The 18,112-nt window shown below is 35.9% G+C and overlaps 1 protein-coding gene across 2 annotated transcripts in view; it reads right to left on the bottom strand.

Moving 5' to 3' along the window:
* Nucleotides 1-18,112, bottom strand: part of IntS2 (integrator complex subunit 2) — a 99,423-nt gene that overhangs the window by 70,157 nt on the left and 11,154 nt on the right. For both annotated transcript variants that reach the window (XM_090370938.1, XM_090370939.1), the window contains exons 4-6: nt 11,893-12,006; nt 10,124-10,254; nt 5,444-5,632 (exon numbers count right to left, since the gene is read on the bottom strand). In XM_090370938.1, the coding sequence (XP_090227064.1) occupies nt 5,444-5,632; nt 10,124-10,254; nt 11,893-12,006 (434 nt within the window). The remainder of the gene's footprint in view (nt 1-5,443; nt 5,633-10,123; nt 10,255-11,892; nt 12,007-18,112) is intronic.

The raw sequence follows: 18,112 nt of genomic DNA on the forward strand, positions 1-18,112 counted from the left end.
AGTAGGATTATACATCACCTTCCAGAAGAGAGAAGTTCTCTAGCATTTGGTTTGCCATGCATAAGCAATGATAGCAATTATACAATAATATCTGCCACGTCATTACAGGCATGTACTTTTAAGGAGTCCATTGTCTTGTTGGGTTGTCAACACAATGGCAACTACTCATCACCACCATCAGCCATTTTAAATCCACTGCAGGATGAAGACCTCTCTAAAGCAACTTTCCAGTTCCTTCTGTTTTGTGCAATGGCCATCCATTTACTGTCCACAAACTCTTTAATTTCATCCATCTCCATTGTTATCTTCCAGGTTTTCTTTTAGCTCCTCTTGGATACCATTCTGTCATTTTCTTAATCTATCTGTCATCATGTGTTTGAACTATGTATCCTGCCCAAGTCCACTGCTGTTCTTTAGTTTTGATAAGAATGTCCTTTACTTGAGTTTGCTGCCTAATCCAGGTGTTTCTATTCTTATCCAACAGTGAATCCAATATAATTGGTACCATTTGCCGTGTAGTTTTCAGCTTATCTTCCATTCTTTTGGTGAGTGCCCAAGTTTCACTTCCATAAGTCATAGTGGGGAGTATACATTGGTTCATTATTTTACATTTCAGACAAACTGAGATATTGCTCCTCAGTATGTGACCATATTTCCCGAATGCTATCCATCCAAAATTTATTCTTCTCTTGACTTCCAGCCATTTATCATTATTACAGCTAATGGCTTGTCCAAGATAAGTATATGAACCCACCTTTTCAAATTCTGCTCCTTCAATGATTATATCCCTTTCTGTGGCATACTTGTTCATCATTACTTTTGTTTTAACCATATTCATCTTTAGTCTGAAATCCTTACTAACTCTGCATAACTGATTAAAATTTTCCTCTAATTCTTCAGGATCGTGGCTTATGATCATAATATCATCTGCAAATCATAAATGGTTTAGGTACTCTCCCTTCACATTGACTCCTTTCTGCAACCAGTCCAATCTTCTGAAAGCTTCTTCAAGGGCAGCAGTAAACAACTTTGGAGATATCATGTCTCCTTGTCGAACTCCTTTCTCAATTTTAAATTTGCTACTGTCTTTGTCTAGTCTAATGAAGGGGATAACATTCTCATATATTTTCTTCAAAATCATAACGTATGGGATGTCTATACCTTATCTTTCCAGTGCCCGAAATATTGTCTTATGCTGTATGGAATCAAATGACTTTTCATAATCCACAAATGCTGGGCATAATGGCATTTTATATTCATTTTCTTTCTACATTAACCACGATATTACATGAAGGTGATTCATAGTTGAGAATCCTATACTAAAACCAGCTCGCTCTTTCGGTTGATTCTCATCAAGTATTCTTTCTAACATGTTAGTTTGACCCTTGTGTACAACTTATAGATGTGGGACAACAAGCTAATTGGTCTATAATTTCCAATTTATCTCCTTTCTTATGCAGCAAAATTATGATTGCATTATTCCACTCCTTAGGTGTCGCACATCTTTCCGAATATATTTTGTGAATAGTCTTACCAGTTTCTGTGTCATATCTCTTCCTCATAATATTAACAACTCTAGAGTAACTTCATCTTCACCTGGGGCAATTTTGCTCCTTCATTTTCTTCAATGCATGTTCTACCTGATCAGGAAGGGTATGTCATATGTCTTGCTAATTTGTGATCCATCTTCCCCACTGCTGGCATCATTTCCTTACTCCTTATATAATACTTCATAGTAGTCTAGATGGCAGCTACTGTATATATATATATATAGGTGCCTCTGTAGCCAGGTGGGCAAGAGCAGCAGTGCGTAGCACATGCTTCTTGATTAGACTGGAGTTCGAGACGTGACCATCAAATACGGAGGATGTGGAAAAGTCAGGGAATGACCACACATATCCCTGGAGCAATATGGCCTTAGTTGCTAGTGCTCCTAAAAACCAAATACAGGTGCCCCCCCGCTTAAAGCTGATAATTCGTTCTGCAAAAACAGAGCGCTAAGTGAATCCGTTCTAAGCAAGCGCCGCATTCCCATAAGGTAACATATGTATTTGTGAGTTGCAGTCGGTGCCATAGGATATTTCCTAATCAATAATAAACGGCAGTGAAAAGATGCACAAATGTCGGTCAAAATATTTAATATTCAAATATTTGTACATATAAAATATTCTGCATTACATACGTATATAATTATATGGTAACTACTTACGTATCAAAATTAAACTTAAAATTCCAATTAAAATAATGAATTTATTTGATCTAAATTGATTTAATTTAATTGATGAATTTAATCAAGAAAAATGTGTCGATTTTGGGTTGAACTTTGGCCCTCTTCCAAATAAACTAAAAGGGGTATTAATTTTAAATCCCCGCAGCGTTACCACCCAACAATAAAGTCAACCGATCCTTCACCGCTTTGAAACCTGGCATGTTTTTTTCTTCTTTCAATATGAAACTTCTTTTAGGCATTCGTTTCCATAAAAGTCCTGCTTCATCTATGTTAAAAACTTGTTGGGAAGTATAACACATAATACCCCTCTTCAATAATTTTAACAAGTTATTTTTTGAAAGTTTCGGCTCCTTAATCTGCACTTGTGGCTTCTCCCTGGATTTTAAATCTATTCAACCATCCCTTACCAGTTTTAAATGGTTCCACATTTTTTTTTTTTTTAGGTGAGTTTTCTTCAGATCATCATATTGGCTAATCTCTCTCTCTCTCTCTCTCTCTCTCTCTCTCTCTCTTTTTTAATAATATTTAACTTAATTGAATTCTGCATTGGATATTATCTGCAATAAAATTAGTTAAAGTCTTTCCATTTCAATCCTAATAGCCGGCATAGCCCTAGTTGCTTGCAGTGGAACAGCTATCTTTCCCGCTGCTAAAATTAATTCTTTATTTTTTTTTATAATTGTTCTTACAGTTAAATTTGCGAGTCCTAAATTACGGCACATATCCGCTTGTCTTTGACCGGAATCGATTCGCTTCAAAACGTCTAATTTAATTTTCAAATTCAGTCTTTTTCTTACATTTATAGTCTTCGTACTGCGCTCAGACGTTGTTGCTTTTTCATTCTTATCCGCCATTATTAACTCTTCAAAAATGTAACTGCGTTGGTTGCATTAATTACGATACAATGTTCGAGTAAACTGTCCGTTTCGCAAGATGTCTAATACGGTACTGAGTGATGACTAGACTTCGGATAAATGTATATAATGCAAATATTACAAGCAATATACTTGATCATTTTTCAAAATGTTGATCTCAGAACTACGTAACAAGTGACTGTACTGCAATTAAATTAGCGCGCGAGAAAATTTCTCAAGTCGGCGTGGGAAACGTTTTAATGCTGTTTTGGTATTCATTTTCAAGCTATCGACTCCATCAAATGAAACGATTTCGTTAAATATGCCAAAAATGCAATCTGTAAAAGAGCGTTATAGTGATCTGTGACAGCGTTATAGTCAGATACGGGTTATAATATAAGAACAGCGTTATAGTGAATCAGCGTAAAGCGAGCCGCGTTATAACGGGGGCCTGCTGTACAACAACAACACTGTATATAAAAAAGAGAAGCAGATTCAGTGGAACATAGCAACTTTTTTTCCAGTGATATATAATCTATTATTAACACGTTTACTGCTGACTACGAGTTAATTTGTATTTGGCGATCTGGCCCAGGACGCTGCTTACGAGTTAACTCAGACTGGTATGACTTGCCTTTCATGCACAGCTACGAGTATAATTGTAGCAAATATGTGCAACTGATGGATAGTGGGCTTCTGGGATAAGAATGAAAAATCAACCGTGGCATCAGAAAACAGAATTTATTCACAAAAAAAAATATTTTATTCACACAAAGAGCTAGATCCTCTTAGCACACTGGACAATAATAGCGCGTTCTGCGGCATTTGTTATTTCTTGTACATACTTGATACGGCTTAGTCGGGCATGGTTTTTTTTCAGTTGGTGGTATAGCCAACTGAAATTCTAAATAATGAATTTTACATTCAGACATAATGTTCCTTGGAACGTTTAGAATTTTTTCTCCAATCAAAGATTCAACGTAACTTTTCCGTCAAGTTACAGGTTCCACCATAAAATGTCCGAAATTCAGAAAAACCCATAACTTGATGGAAAAGGATGTATGCATTGTGCATATATATTTATATAATATGTAATGCAATATTTTTCGGCCATCTGATGTTTTTTTTTAGCGCTGAATAATACGAGAGCATTTGATCTGATCAATCTATGAACCAGAACCGTACGACTTGTCAAAAAGTTCTTCAAATTCCAAGTCACTCATATTAGCATAGAGCTGAAGCTCTTCTTCTTCCTCGGTCAGTGGTCTCTTCTTATTCATGTTTTAGGATTTTATCAGTTAAATTAAATTTTATCACTCGATTAAATCAGACATCTTGTAACTTGCAGAATTTGCTGTATATGAGTCAGTGCTGTGCATAAATCCGCTGCAGTTACACAGACTTTGTTGTGTACATAACAAAGTACTAAATACAATGTACACAACAAAGTCTGTGTAACTGCAGCGGATTTATGCACAGCACTGACTCATATACAGCAAATTCTGCAAGTTACAAGATGTCTGATTTAATCGAGTTAACTCGTAGTTGGCTCCTGAGAAGAATTTTCTATTACATACGCCAACTACGAAATAATTCACAAGACTTTTTTTTACAACAATAAGTTTTTTTTACGAGTTTTGGTGATGAATATATATTATAATTTAGGTTTTGAATAATTTATCATTCTTAACTCAAACTGGCGTCGAAGAACAGTTTACCCAAATAAGCCTTGGCAGTCAATGTGTTAATATTCAATATACTCTATTTTATGCTTATTAATGCAATAAGGGATTTGTGAATAACTATGTGGAGGGAATTTGTCAATTCCCTCCACACAGTTTAATGATATTACAATTTAAAATACAATGGAATTTCCTTTTCCATGTATTACAGTCATAGCTAATGCCTCATTACTAAAGTGGTCAGTGTTTATCAAAGTTACTCTGTCAGCTTTGTTTTCTGGTTTTTGAGCATTATACACCTTAAATGTGACAGTTAAAAACATTCCAGTAATTGTGATGGTTTTCAAAATAACCATGCACCAATGACTCTAGATATTAAAAATATAGTCACATTCCAGAGAGGACTCTGTTATCTCTTATCTTGAGCTTGCATGCACCTTCATCAATTAAAAGGTTTATTTTATCAAGCTGGGCTTGAACTGATGCACTAAGTGAGTGCATCATTTCATGCTGCTGAGCATGATATATTACTCCTGTTTTTAGATATTAAATGATATGATGAGAACTAGCCAAACCTATGATGAACTAGGTTTGGCTAGTTCTCATATAAATAACATAAAAAAATAATATGTAGATCACAGCTTAAACTGTAGAATCTGAAATAATTAAACACTCACCTTTTGACATGTCCGGATATACTGGGCAAACCATGTTCTAACTTTATCATCACTACCTAGAAGTAAACCACTAATAAATGCAACTAAATCTCCAACTACAGTGCCATGATCTGTGTAATCATCTTGTTCTTGACGACAGTAATCTAAAGTTAACATCACTGCTAAACCAGGCATTCGACAGAGTTCAACCTTAACGGAAAATATTTTTAACATTAAAAATTTTGATTTTTAAATTATAAACAAAAATTAATTTTCGACAAGAAGACAAATGTACAACTGTTCCCTAGTCTGGAATTTTAGACTGCAAATACTGTTAATTAATTTTAAACACTAAGTCTTAATTTTGCAAGTCTCTACACCAAATATTAATTGAATATAGGATGAATTAATATTAGCAAATCTTGCATAGTATTATGCAGATAAAATAGATGCTTCAGTAAATATGATGTTTCACAAAAAGAGAATTTCGAAAAAGAGATTTAGATCTTAAATTATGTTCCTGAACAATCTATTCAGTTAGTAAACATCTTTAATACTGATATTTATAGACATAATAGTGCAAAATATATTAAGAGAACAGTGAACTGTTAATCACTTGAGCTCATATGTTTATATGAGCTCGAGTTTATTTGATATAAACATTATATCAAAAGTAACTAACTTGGTTCCTTGATAAGTGAATTTTTTTTTATGCCCAACAATTCCTGTGCTGCACGATTATGTTAGTTTCCCTCTCAGTTTTTTCTTTATACTTCTGAAGATAAATAAATGAATTTAGTTATGAGTAATTCAATTCTCTTATATTGGGAAATGGGTTATACTGCAAAGCAACTTATTTGATTTCCACAGGTTGAAGCAAACTAAATCAAGAGATCAGATTTGACAGATATATTGTATTTGAAACTAAATAATTCATTCATAATTCAATAAACAAAAAAAAAAGTTATTTCAAATTCAGATTATTATTATTTCATGCTGATACCCATATATGTATTTTGTCCATAGAGGTGTTTTCACGACTAGTTTGCATATTGTCCAGGCTGAAAAATCCTACTCCCTCTGGCTGAGATTGGCTAATTGTCAACTATTCGAAATTCCTCCGGTCATCAGCAGGAATAAAAAATAAGTGGCAGACAGTGATGTATCAATGCTGACTAAACTGCTACGACTTAAAAATTATAATAATATGAAGTATAATCTCCTATCAATGCAATACATACTATATAATGTCTCCTTTACTAAGAATAAAGGCAATAGCAATGAGAGCAGCAGTGGAAGCAACTTCTAAATCCTAAGTTCATGGAGATCTGGAGTGGTGGGGGCAGTTAGTAATCCTTAGAGCATTCAAGGCATGCTGTATGGAATCAAAATCAAGAGAACACAAATTCTAATCTGTGAGGGAGTGCCTGTGGTGCAAGAGCCACATACAGCCATTTGCCTATATTACTACATTATTAAGGTACTTATAAGTATTATGTTTTTCCTGCAATTCTCCTGAGGGGAATTGTTAACTATGGATTGTAAGGAAATTAAACAACTAGCATTTAATTTACATTATAGTCTACCTATAATCAGAATACTTTAAACATACATTTAAAAATGGTGTGACCAAAGGACCTACAACACAGACTTTTTCAAAAGGTATAATTTTCTTCAAAGTATAAATAATTACTTCATTATGAAAAAAAAATACTATATGTTCCACTTTTATGCTCACCAAATTTCAAACTTTCAGTGATTTCTCTAAGGGGAGTACTTATTTGGATTCTTACATTAAAACACATTTCTTAGATTAAATTTCTTAATTTAATGATTACATTAGTAACTAAGCATATCACATTTCTGTTTCATGGGTGAAATCTCACTACAACAGACATTTTTCAATCATGTGACCCTCACTGTGTATCAGACCACTGAATTTGGCCTGTTTGAACAAAAAGGCTAAGGACCAGTAGTCAAAGTATTAGGCCCTCATTAAAATTAAGTTATCTAGAAACAACAAGAGCTCATTCAGATAACTGCAATCCATAAATTCTCGCTCAAAAATACACATATCTATGGAAACAGATGCCTGTGTATGATGATTTCATATGATGAATGACCTAACTGTCATTCGTCATATGAAAGTTCGGTGCATGACAGTTCATTGTACAAAACAACTTGGTCTATGAGTCAATTTGGTACATGGCTTTTCACACTATGAGACAATTTGGTCAAAGACAATTAGTGACTATGACAATTCAGTGTATGACATAGAGACCAGAAATTTTTAAAAAAATCAAATCTATTACTTTAGTGAAAGGTTTGGGAAACCAGAGAAAAATTTTGGTCACTTAGAAACAAGATACTAGAAAAACATGTACTTCAACAAACTCAAAAAACCCATAATTCCTTTACATCTGATCTCCATACTAACGCCCCTCTCGGGTAGCACAGCAGTCAATATAACTGCCCTTCCATGCCATGTGGTAAAGGATATAATTTGAATCCCATCATGATGAGAGGAATTTTTATAGGTGGGAGCATGGTTCTCGCCCCTCAACTGGGTAACTCAGGTTGTATATCACACAATCAAGGCAAACTGACACAACACAATACATGAAATTTATGGCCATAATAAACAGACCTCACAGGCTTAGTTGTTTGGTGCAAAAATAACCACCAGTTTAACTACCCTCCTCCATGCTAACCAAGTGCTTCTGGCTTACTACCTCTTAATCATGAGAATTGAGAGCCACCACGAATTCACACTCTCATATTTACCCTGGGGAAAATACCTCACAGAGCCAGACCACCTTTCCCTGTAGGAAGCCTGGATGTTAATTCTGGCCCCCCTCCACAATGCCTAGGAGACCTGACTACCCCTTTTCAACACTCCTACCCTTAACCCATCCACAGTACTAACCTACCCCCTAACTTTAATTGCTTTCAATAAAAAATATAATGCAAGTAGCAAAATGAATGCCAGAAGATACACATTATATTATCCAGTCAGTATCCATTGGCTCTATTTTTGGTCTCCGAAACAGCTTACCTCCAAATGCATTTGCCAAAAATATAACCTACAGAAGCAAAAGTAAAGTGTGAAGAAGTTTCTTGTTTCCTAATCTTTAACCAATCCATGGTGCTTTTTTTAGAGGATCTCCTTAAAATGTAGAATTTGTATTAAAAAATTATGGTGAATAGTGTGTTCTGGTTAATAATGGTTAATTTAGCAATCACAGTAGATTGTTATCTACTGTGATTGCTAAATTAACCATTTACAACATGCCATGTTAAAAGTTTGCATTTTCAGTCTTGCTTAGTCATATATTAAATTCCCTAAATCATCATACTCACCAAATTGTCACATACAATGAAATGCACTGTACCAAATTGTCACATACAGTGAAATGCACTGCACCAAATTGTCTTATACTGAATTGATGATCCATCCCTTTCTAAAATGTTACATAGGATAGAGCAATTTCCCTACACTGGGGTTCAAAGGATAAAACCCAATGGCTGCTTTGCATTAAGACCTATATCTTGAATTCACACTCTCATAAACAGTATGTCTAAAAACAATCCTTCCTGTGGCAGTGGCAAATTCGATTTCAAATTTAGTGGCAATATAATTAAATAAAAGATCAATTATAAAAGCATCAGGGTTTCAAATAAATGTAACACTACTTAATTTAAAGGTACATTTTGTTAAGTAACTGTTACATATTTTCAGATGAATTCAATACTATCGATTATTCTTATGTGTGTGGAAGTTGTGTTGTTCATCTGGCCTCTTAGTCTAGGGGCCTGTGTTTTCACACAAAAACCTCTAGTTTACCATCCAGTGCCACAAGGAGGTGGGCCGAGCAGTAGGGAAGGTAAAGCACTAGCTGGGTGAACCCTGTGCTAGCCAAGGCTACAGACAGGAATAGCCCAGTAAAAAAAAAATGAAAGGTTGAAGATGATAGCAGGGAGACAGGTAGTGGGAGTGGATTAAAGTGGTAGAGAGGAAGAGCAGTAGTAAAGGCGCCCACCTGGTTAAAAGGGAGACAGAAGAGGGTCCCCCAGGGCAGAATGCTTGTTATTTGGTTTTTAGGAGCATTAGCAACTAAGGCCATATTGCTCCGGGATATGCGGTGGTCATTCCCTGACCTTTCCGCATCCTCCGTATTTGGTGGTGACGGGCTCGAACCGAGGTCTAATCAAGAAGCGCGTGCTACGCACTACTGCTCCTTCCCACCTGGCTACGGAGGCGCGGGCAGAATGCCTATCCTGCCCTGGAGTGGGAGTTGACAGATGGCAGTGGGGTTACCCACCAGGTGAAGGGGTCACCAAGGTTTGGGGGAATGTGGGAAGTGAGACAACAACCAACCCAGGTGATAGGAATGAAGGATCATAGAGAATACGGTCCCTATGTTGGAGTGCCAGCATTGGTGCTTTATCCCACACTGGCCAAGGGACAAGTCCTGTTGGTCAGTGGCAGCATCCCACACCACATCGGCTAACTAGCAAAAGCATGGTGTCTGCTTGGATAGGCAGAAGGCCACTATGGCCCTCTGCCCATCATTTTAATGTTTTTGATGGTACTGTGAAAACAAACAAATATAACATTTCATAGTTTTTTTTTTTTGAAATATCATTACAATAAGTTTAACATTAATGCTGCATATAAATATACAAATGATGATTACTTACAGCTTTTGCTCTAATGGCAAGTGCCTGAGTCATATTCATCTGACATAACATTCTAAGAGCTTGCATCCTCATCTTTCCAATAGATGTATCTTCATCTTGTTTCTCTCCATTACTAATCAGGCTATAACACACTGAAATAATGATATCATTCTAAAAACTGATATATTTAACAATTTAGAATTTAAATGCATTTTTCATTTAATACTCCTCATATCATCCCAGTTGACAATATGAGGAGGGGGGGAGATTCAAAACAATTTCTATTCACACAGAAGTAGTTGTGAGAGAAGGTTGAAACAAACACCATGTATTACGCCTTTTCAACATAGTCACCAGACAAAATGGCACATTTTTTAAACCTCTCAAAACACTTCTGCAGGCTTAGTTTTGTAGAAGTCCTTCTGACTGTCTTTCAAACCACAACTCAGCAGCAAAGTGTTTTCCATGAAGAAAGGGCAGAAAAGAAGAAGAAATTTTTGAGGGTGCAAGGTCGAGGGAATAAGCAGGATGTGGCAATATTTTAAACTTACATTTATGGGCACGCTCCACTGCAGCATGCGAGGAATGTGAAAGGGCAATATCATGGAGCAGGTGCACACCTTTTGAGAGCTCTCCCCCATCTTATAGCAGCATGTAGCTTTATGAGGAGGTTGGAATAATACTTTGCAATCACAGTACAGCCCTTTTGAAAGTAAACTGTTAGTATTATGCCATGCTGATCTCAAAAACTCATAGCAACACCTTGCCAGTACTTGTTTGTACCTTTGCCTTTTTTTGGGGGGGGGTGATTCTGCACACTTTCATTGTTTTGAAATTGAGTAAAGTGTTTGCAAGATCATTGTAAAATTTGTTTAGTTTCGGGATCATAGTGATGGATCCAAGTTTCATCTATGGTGACTAGACATGAAAAAACTCCTTTTGCTTTTCCTGGTGCATCAACAACATTTCAAATGCACATTGTGCCTTTTCCTTCTACTGGTAGGGGAGTCAGAAGTCTGGGAAACCATCTAGTATTAGTAGTGGCAAATGATGCAAGAAAGCAAGCTTATATGGCATCAGCATAGACACTTTACTCGTATGCAACTGTTGATGGGCAATGTTCTCCACAGACCCTATACTAATTTGGAGCTCTGCAGCTAATTCTTTTATGCTAATATGCGATTTTCCAGGATTAATGCCTTAATTTATGCAACACTCTTCTTCTATTACAGCAGTTGCTAGGCATTCTGGGATTTCTTTATCATGCACTGAGGTTCTTCCACATTTGAATTTTTTTATATCAATGTGCAACAACACTGTAACCCGGGCAGTCTTCCCTATAGACAGAGACCATTTCTTTGAGGATTGTTTTGGGTGTTTTCCCTTGCAGAAAGAGGAACTGAATTACTGATCTGTATTCCACTTTATCCATTGTCAGATCAAAACTAAAATTTGTGTGTTGCAATAGAGATTTCAATGTATCAAAAAAATTTTTTTCATCTTTCCATCATCACAACTAATTGGTGAATACAAATCTTTTTTAGAACTCTCCTCATATTTATATCTGTTAAATACAATTAGAATTTTAAAAAAAATCTTCATACAAGTAGCTTCTGCATAAGCATGATGGGAATATAGTAAGAATGATATAATTGCAAATATTAAATAGTGGTTATACTGGCCATTATATTGCTGTTTTAAAATAAAATATTCAAAGTGCTTACATAGCAAAACTGATCATTTTTGTGGCTTTACAGAACTATTCATGATTAAAAAAAGAACATATATACCTTCAGTAAAACAGTCTGGAGAGTTAGCCACCAATCGACATAACATTCCTGGTCCATATTTAATATGTAGCAATGCTTCTGCAATATCAGGTATTTGCAACAGTCCTGGTAACTCTGAAAATAATAAACAAACAGAAATTCAATGAAATATTTAACTAATCATACTAAAAAAAAATTGTGATGGTTGATTTGTTAACAGGCTAGTGGATATCAAAAATAAATTCTTTGCATTCCTTTCATATCTACAATCAAATCAATGGTTATTGAATATTCAATTCTTTTAGACTATTTAATTTAATTAACACGTTGATTGCCAAGGTTTATTTGGATAAACTGGTCTCCAACACCAATTTGAGTTAGGCATGTTAAATTATTCAAAACACAAATTATAATACAGTCGATTCCAGTCATTTGGGACACACTAGGACTAGTGCATTTTGGCCCGATTAAGCGGCTGCCCCAATTATCCGAAGTTTCGCGTAAAAAAAACAATGGACCCCCACTTTACAATTGGTTTACTGTACAATCAAATCACGTTACGATGGAGTCACCATAGAAAAGTACCGTTCACTATACGATGTGTAGTAAGCACCGGTCATTGTGATCACGTTTGTGAACTGAATTTTAATTCTATTAAACAGCGATTCTAATTAGCGAAAATAGGAGGAATATTATCTACAGGCTATAAAAGTAAAGATATATTAAGTACAAATTTACCCTTTATTACCTTACCAATTAAAAAATTAAATGATACGTGAAAATCGGAAGAATAAACTTGATAATGTGAATAATTAATACACACTGTAATATGTACAATACTAACTATTTGACATTTCTATTCACTGACATTTGTGGGTGGGGGTTAAAATTTAAAACAGTAAAAAGATAAGCAATCAATAACAAAGACCATGGCACACACAAATTGCAAGTAACACGATATGCACAACTGAGAACAAAGTAACAAGTTACGAAGCTTTAAAAATAGGAATGAAGAGAACATTCTCAAAATTAATTTTTTTATATGATTGAAGATTCCATGGAAGCATAGACACATTCACCATAATAACCCACAGAATTCCAGCTGTCAATAAACAGGTGACTGCTAATTGTTTTATGGTTGTAACCTCCAGAAATCCGACTGAACCACATGGTTCAGTCGGAGACAACTGTAGGGTAATCTCCAGTGCTGCAGTCTTCTGTGCCGATTAAATGGTATGTTGTCCCAATTAAGCGAAGTAAACCCTGGCTATTTTCTCAATTGGATTCTGTTTTTTAAGATTTGCGCCAAATAAATGGCTGCCCCAATTAACCGGAATCCACTGTATATATTCATCACCAAAACTCATAAAAAAAGCTTATTGTCGTAAAAAAAAAAAAAAAAAAGACTCGGGAATTATCTCTTAGTTGGCGTACGTAATAGAAAATTTTTCACAGCAGCCAGCTATGAGTTAACTCGACGTGCTGATTGATATACAGAAAATTCTGCTGTAACTTGCAGAATTCTCTGTATATCAATCTGTGCTGTACATAAATCCGCTGCAGTGACACAGACTTCATCATGTACGTTGTATTTAGTACTCTGTTACGTTAAAAAAAAAAAAAAAAAAAAACCTAAAACGTGGATAAGAAAGGACCACTGACTGAAGAAGAGCTTGAGTTCAATGCTAATATGAGTGACTTGGAATTTGAAGAGGTTTTTGACAAGTCGTACGGTTCTGGTTCATAGATCGATTGGATCAAATACTGTCATATTATTCAGCGCTAAGAAAAACCATCAGATGTCCGAAAAAAAACTGCATTATATATTATAGAAATATATATGCATAATGCATACATCCTTTTCCATCAAGTTACGGGTTTCTCTGAATTTTGGACATTTTTTGGTGGAACCCGTAACTTGACAGAAAAATTACATTGAATCTTTAATCGGAGAAAAAATTCTAAACATTCCAAGATTAGGTCTGAACGTAAAATTCATTATTTAGAATTTCAGTTGGCTATACCACCAACTGAAAAAAAACCATGCCCGACTAAGCCATATTGAGTATGTACGAGAAATAAAAAACACTGCGGAACACACTATTATTGTCCAATGCACTAAGAGAAGCTAGCTCTTTGCATGAAGAAAATATTTTTTTTTTGTGAATAAATTCTGTTTTCTGACGCCATGGTTGATTTTTCCTTCTTATCCCAGAAGCCAACTGTCCATCAGTTGCACATATTTGCTACGAATATACTCGTAGCTGCACCTGAAAGGCAAGTCATACCAGTCCGAGTTAACTCGTAGTCGGCGTCCTGGGCCAGATCGTCAAATACGAATTAACTTTGTAGTCGGCATTCAACGTGTTAATAATATACAGTCAGTCCTCATATAACACGTGTTTACATTACATGAATTCGATCGTACACGATTTATAAATAGGGGAACGATATTGTATATAACACAAACTGAATTCGCTTATGCACGATTTGCCTTTGTGTTTACAAGAAATGGCAGTCAGATGCGGAATCACCCCAACTGAGCGCAACACGATAGGAATGAAGAGAAGATTCTGAAAATGTATTTATGTTTTTTATATCAGTGAAGGGGAAACACATTTCACCATAATAACGTAAAATTCCAGCTATCAGTATTATTGCAAATGCAATTAGATCGAGTTTACTACCAGTTTATAACAGATTCCAATAGCAGGAACGCAACTGGAAATTGTTTTTATTGTTTTATGGTAGTAACCCCCAGAAATGTGCTTTAGTAAAATGTGAGCTAGTGAGGTGTTAACAGAGTTGTCTCTGCCTTTACAGTGTTGTTTATTCAGCTGCTACACGCACACAGCTTTATTTATGTGAATCAAGCGTGCCTCCTCATTATAAGTATTTTACTCTTAAAAATGAGTAAAATACTTAAAAGGTGTGAAAAGGAAGCGTCCTGGTGAAGACACTACAGATTCAGAGAGAAAAAGAAAAGCAATATCGATAAACAGAGGCAGATTGGGTCAAAAATTCTTACAAGGGAAAATTTGTAGTGGCCCCACACTAACGTTTATGGCCAAAATCACACCGGCCCCGGCCCACCGGGGTTTCCCTGATAAGGCTTATGGCCAGTCCGCCTCTGTTGATAGAGAAAAAAATATGAAATTGTGAAACACTTTGAGCGAAATGAAAGACCATTCGATATTGCACATGCTACAGGCCTAAATGAGGCAACGCCGAGAATTACAAAGAATGCAGAGAAAATAAAAACTTTCATAGCAGGAACAACTCAAAGTGTAATTAAAATCCATTAGATTAAAAGACACAAAGAATTGGAAGAGATGGAATGGCTGTCATCTGTTTGGATAGAAAATCAAACAAAAAACAAATTTGCTATAGAAGCAAAAGCATTAGCAATATTTTATTACGTAATAGTCGGAATAAAATACTTACATATTTTATTACGATTATTTATTCTGTTTGGTAATGTTTTGGTTACAAATGTGTGTTCAGTCTTGGGTGGTCAGCACCTAACCCTATTTTTCCCATAGGGCCTGTTGTTTATATTGCACGATTTTGCATTGCATGAGAGTTTCTAGGAACACAACTATCGTGCAATACGAGGACTAACTGTACAATTATATGTATAATTTGCACTCATCCAAACCATGGACAAAATATTATAAATCTTGTCTTTCTCTGAGAGACAAGGTTTCTAAGTGTGTAATGGTGTACAGTCTGAACACTGTTACCATTTGGATTCTACTATCATCCAGATGTATCAAGATGAATGCTACACTATTGTTGTAATGCAACTGACAGTTCTGATATAATTGAAGGAAACAACCATGATTGCACGCTACATTTAAGACTGTTTCAAAATTCTCTCTTTGGAAATCACATGGTTGCTAAAGCCATAGAAGATGGACAATGCACCATCACATTTTTTGAACCATTTGCACAAACATCTGGTACAATGAATAATAATGCTGTCATCTTGAAAATAACCATAGAAAAAAGTAGTGCATGGTGAGGTGCACATGGCCTTTCATAATGCTGAGGTATTCTCCAGCACTCTCTGCCATGAAAGAAAAAAAATTGCATTGACACAATCCGTGCCATAAGAACATCCTTTGCACTGTAATTTGCAAATACTGGATTCTTCATCTCTTATGGGTAGTTTTATACACCTGATAGCTGCTCAGAATTCAAAAACCAAGAATTTCTGGAAGAAACAAACCATGCAACCCTTAACCAAGACAGACTAACTCAACCACAAGGTGAAAAAAGTTCATAAAAATTCTTCCCATCCTAACAGGATTCAAATATAGGTCTTTTCTTTTTTTCTTTTCCAGATAATGTGGAAAGAAAGCAATCATAACTACTGAGGATATATATATACGAGGAGTTTCCGAAAAGTAAGGTAACACTTTTTTTCTTAATAATGGTGAAAGGAAATTAGATGAAACGTGGTGGACAGATAGACCTGTTAATAATGTTCAAAAAGACCACCAGTGCAGTGTTACAGTACTGTCGCCTCACAGCAGATTCCAGTTGCAAAATGGCGGCTACCTTGCGAGTGTGGTCCAAAACAGGTGTTCTTGAAGTTATTTGCTTTTTTGCAAGCAAAAGGATCTTCACCAAGTGACATTCACCACGAACTGGTTGCTGTGTATGGCGAAAAGGTGATGACAAAGAAGCAGATGTGTTTTTGGTGCAACGAATTTAAAGCAGGCCATGTTGACATTGAAGATCGACATCGGGTGGGCAGGCCATCATCAAGCAAGATAGAAGATAACATTTTGTGCATTAAGGGCATCATTCTTGAAAAGGCGAGTGAAACTGCATGAAATTGCACAAACAGCGAATGTGAGTAAAGATGAACGTTCACAATGCCCCTGGCTTTTGAAAGGTGTGCTGCCGCTGGGTGCCCCGACAATTGTCAGAGGAAGACAAAGCAAAATGCATGGGGATGTGTCTGGAGAACCTGTTGCGATACAGCAACAAAGGAGAGGATTTTCTTGCTCGCATGGTCACAGCAGACGAAATGTGGGTTCATCACTTTACCCCGGAGAGCAAACAAGACTCCTTGACCTGAAAACATCCACAATCTCCTGTGTGCAAAAAAATCAAAACTGTTCCCAGTCTGAAAAGTCGTGGCCACAGTGTTCTGGGATTGCCAAGGCATTCTTGTTGGTGGATTTATTGCCGAAGGGAGGAACAATCAATGCACAGCTTTACTGTGCAACGTTGGAAAATTGAATGCCAACATTCGACGCAAATGACCAGGACTCCTGACAAGCAGTGTGATTTTGTTGCACAACAACGCAACTCCACACACTGCCCACACTACTTGTGAGTGGTTGTGCCATAATTGTTGGGAAACTCTGTCACATCCCTCCCTAGAGCCCTGACTTAGTGCCTTCAGACTTCCATGGCGCCTCTGTAGCCAGGTGGGAAGGAGCAGCAGTGCATAGCACACGCTTCTTGATTAGACCGGGGTTCGAGCCCGCCTCCATTTTTTTTTTTTTTTTCCTTTGACATTATACACCCTTGGAAATTCTTAACTACTACCATCCATGAGGCTACTAATAATAACAATTAATAAAGAAATATTTTATATTTTTTAAAACTATTAAAATGATCAAGGTCTGAAAGAACAACCTTCCACATAGAATTTAATTTAATGTCATAGAAAAAAAATACAATTTATCAAAGAAAACAGCTGAGGTTATTCACCCTGGATATATTAATTTGATTACAGAAAAACACTTACTTTGGATGTACACAAATATAAGCAGACAATGAGTGCTTTAATGTGCATCCAAGGAGCCTTGTAGACCAAGCTACTATTCATCAACACAGTCCAACAGAGCACAGTTGAGCAAAATTATAACATTTTGGTCTCAGCTTCCATGTCAGAACAGAATTAGAAATTGCTGATAGCTAATCAGCTGCAATGATTTCTAGGATTCTACTGATTTGTAATAAAACATCTGTGACAAACTGGAACTCAGTAACAAAAAAGGATAAGAGCCACTCTAGATTATGGGTTCAAAAAATTATAAGAATTCCAATAAAAGAGTAAACAAAATACTTATATGATTTATATAAAGCATTGTCTTATAATAATTGCATGAATGAATTTTGCTTTTCAAATTGATAAAGTGCAATTAATTCTACTGATATGCATTAAAGGTGACAGTGTCATAACAGATTATCCCTATTGAGCATAACACACTTTTATGAA

The sequence above is a fragment of the Mastigoproctus giganteus genome, chromosome 3 (assembly GCF_048544385.1).
Source record: "Mastigoproctus giganteus isolate SK-2022 chromosome 3, ASM4854438v1, whole genome shotgun sequence".
In the NCBI taxonomy this organism is placed as follows: Eukaryota; Metazoa; Arthropoda; class Arachnida; order Uropygi; family Thelyphonidae; genus Mastigoproctus; species Mastigoproctus giganteus.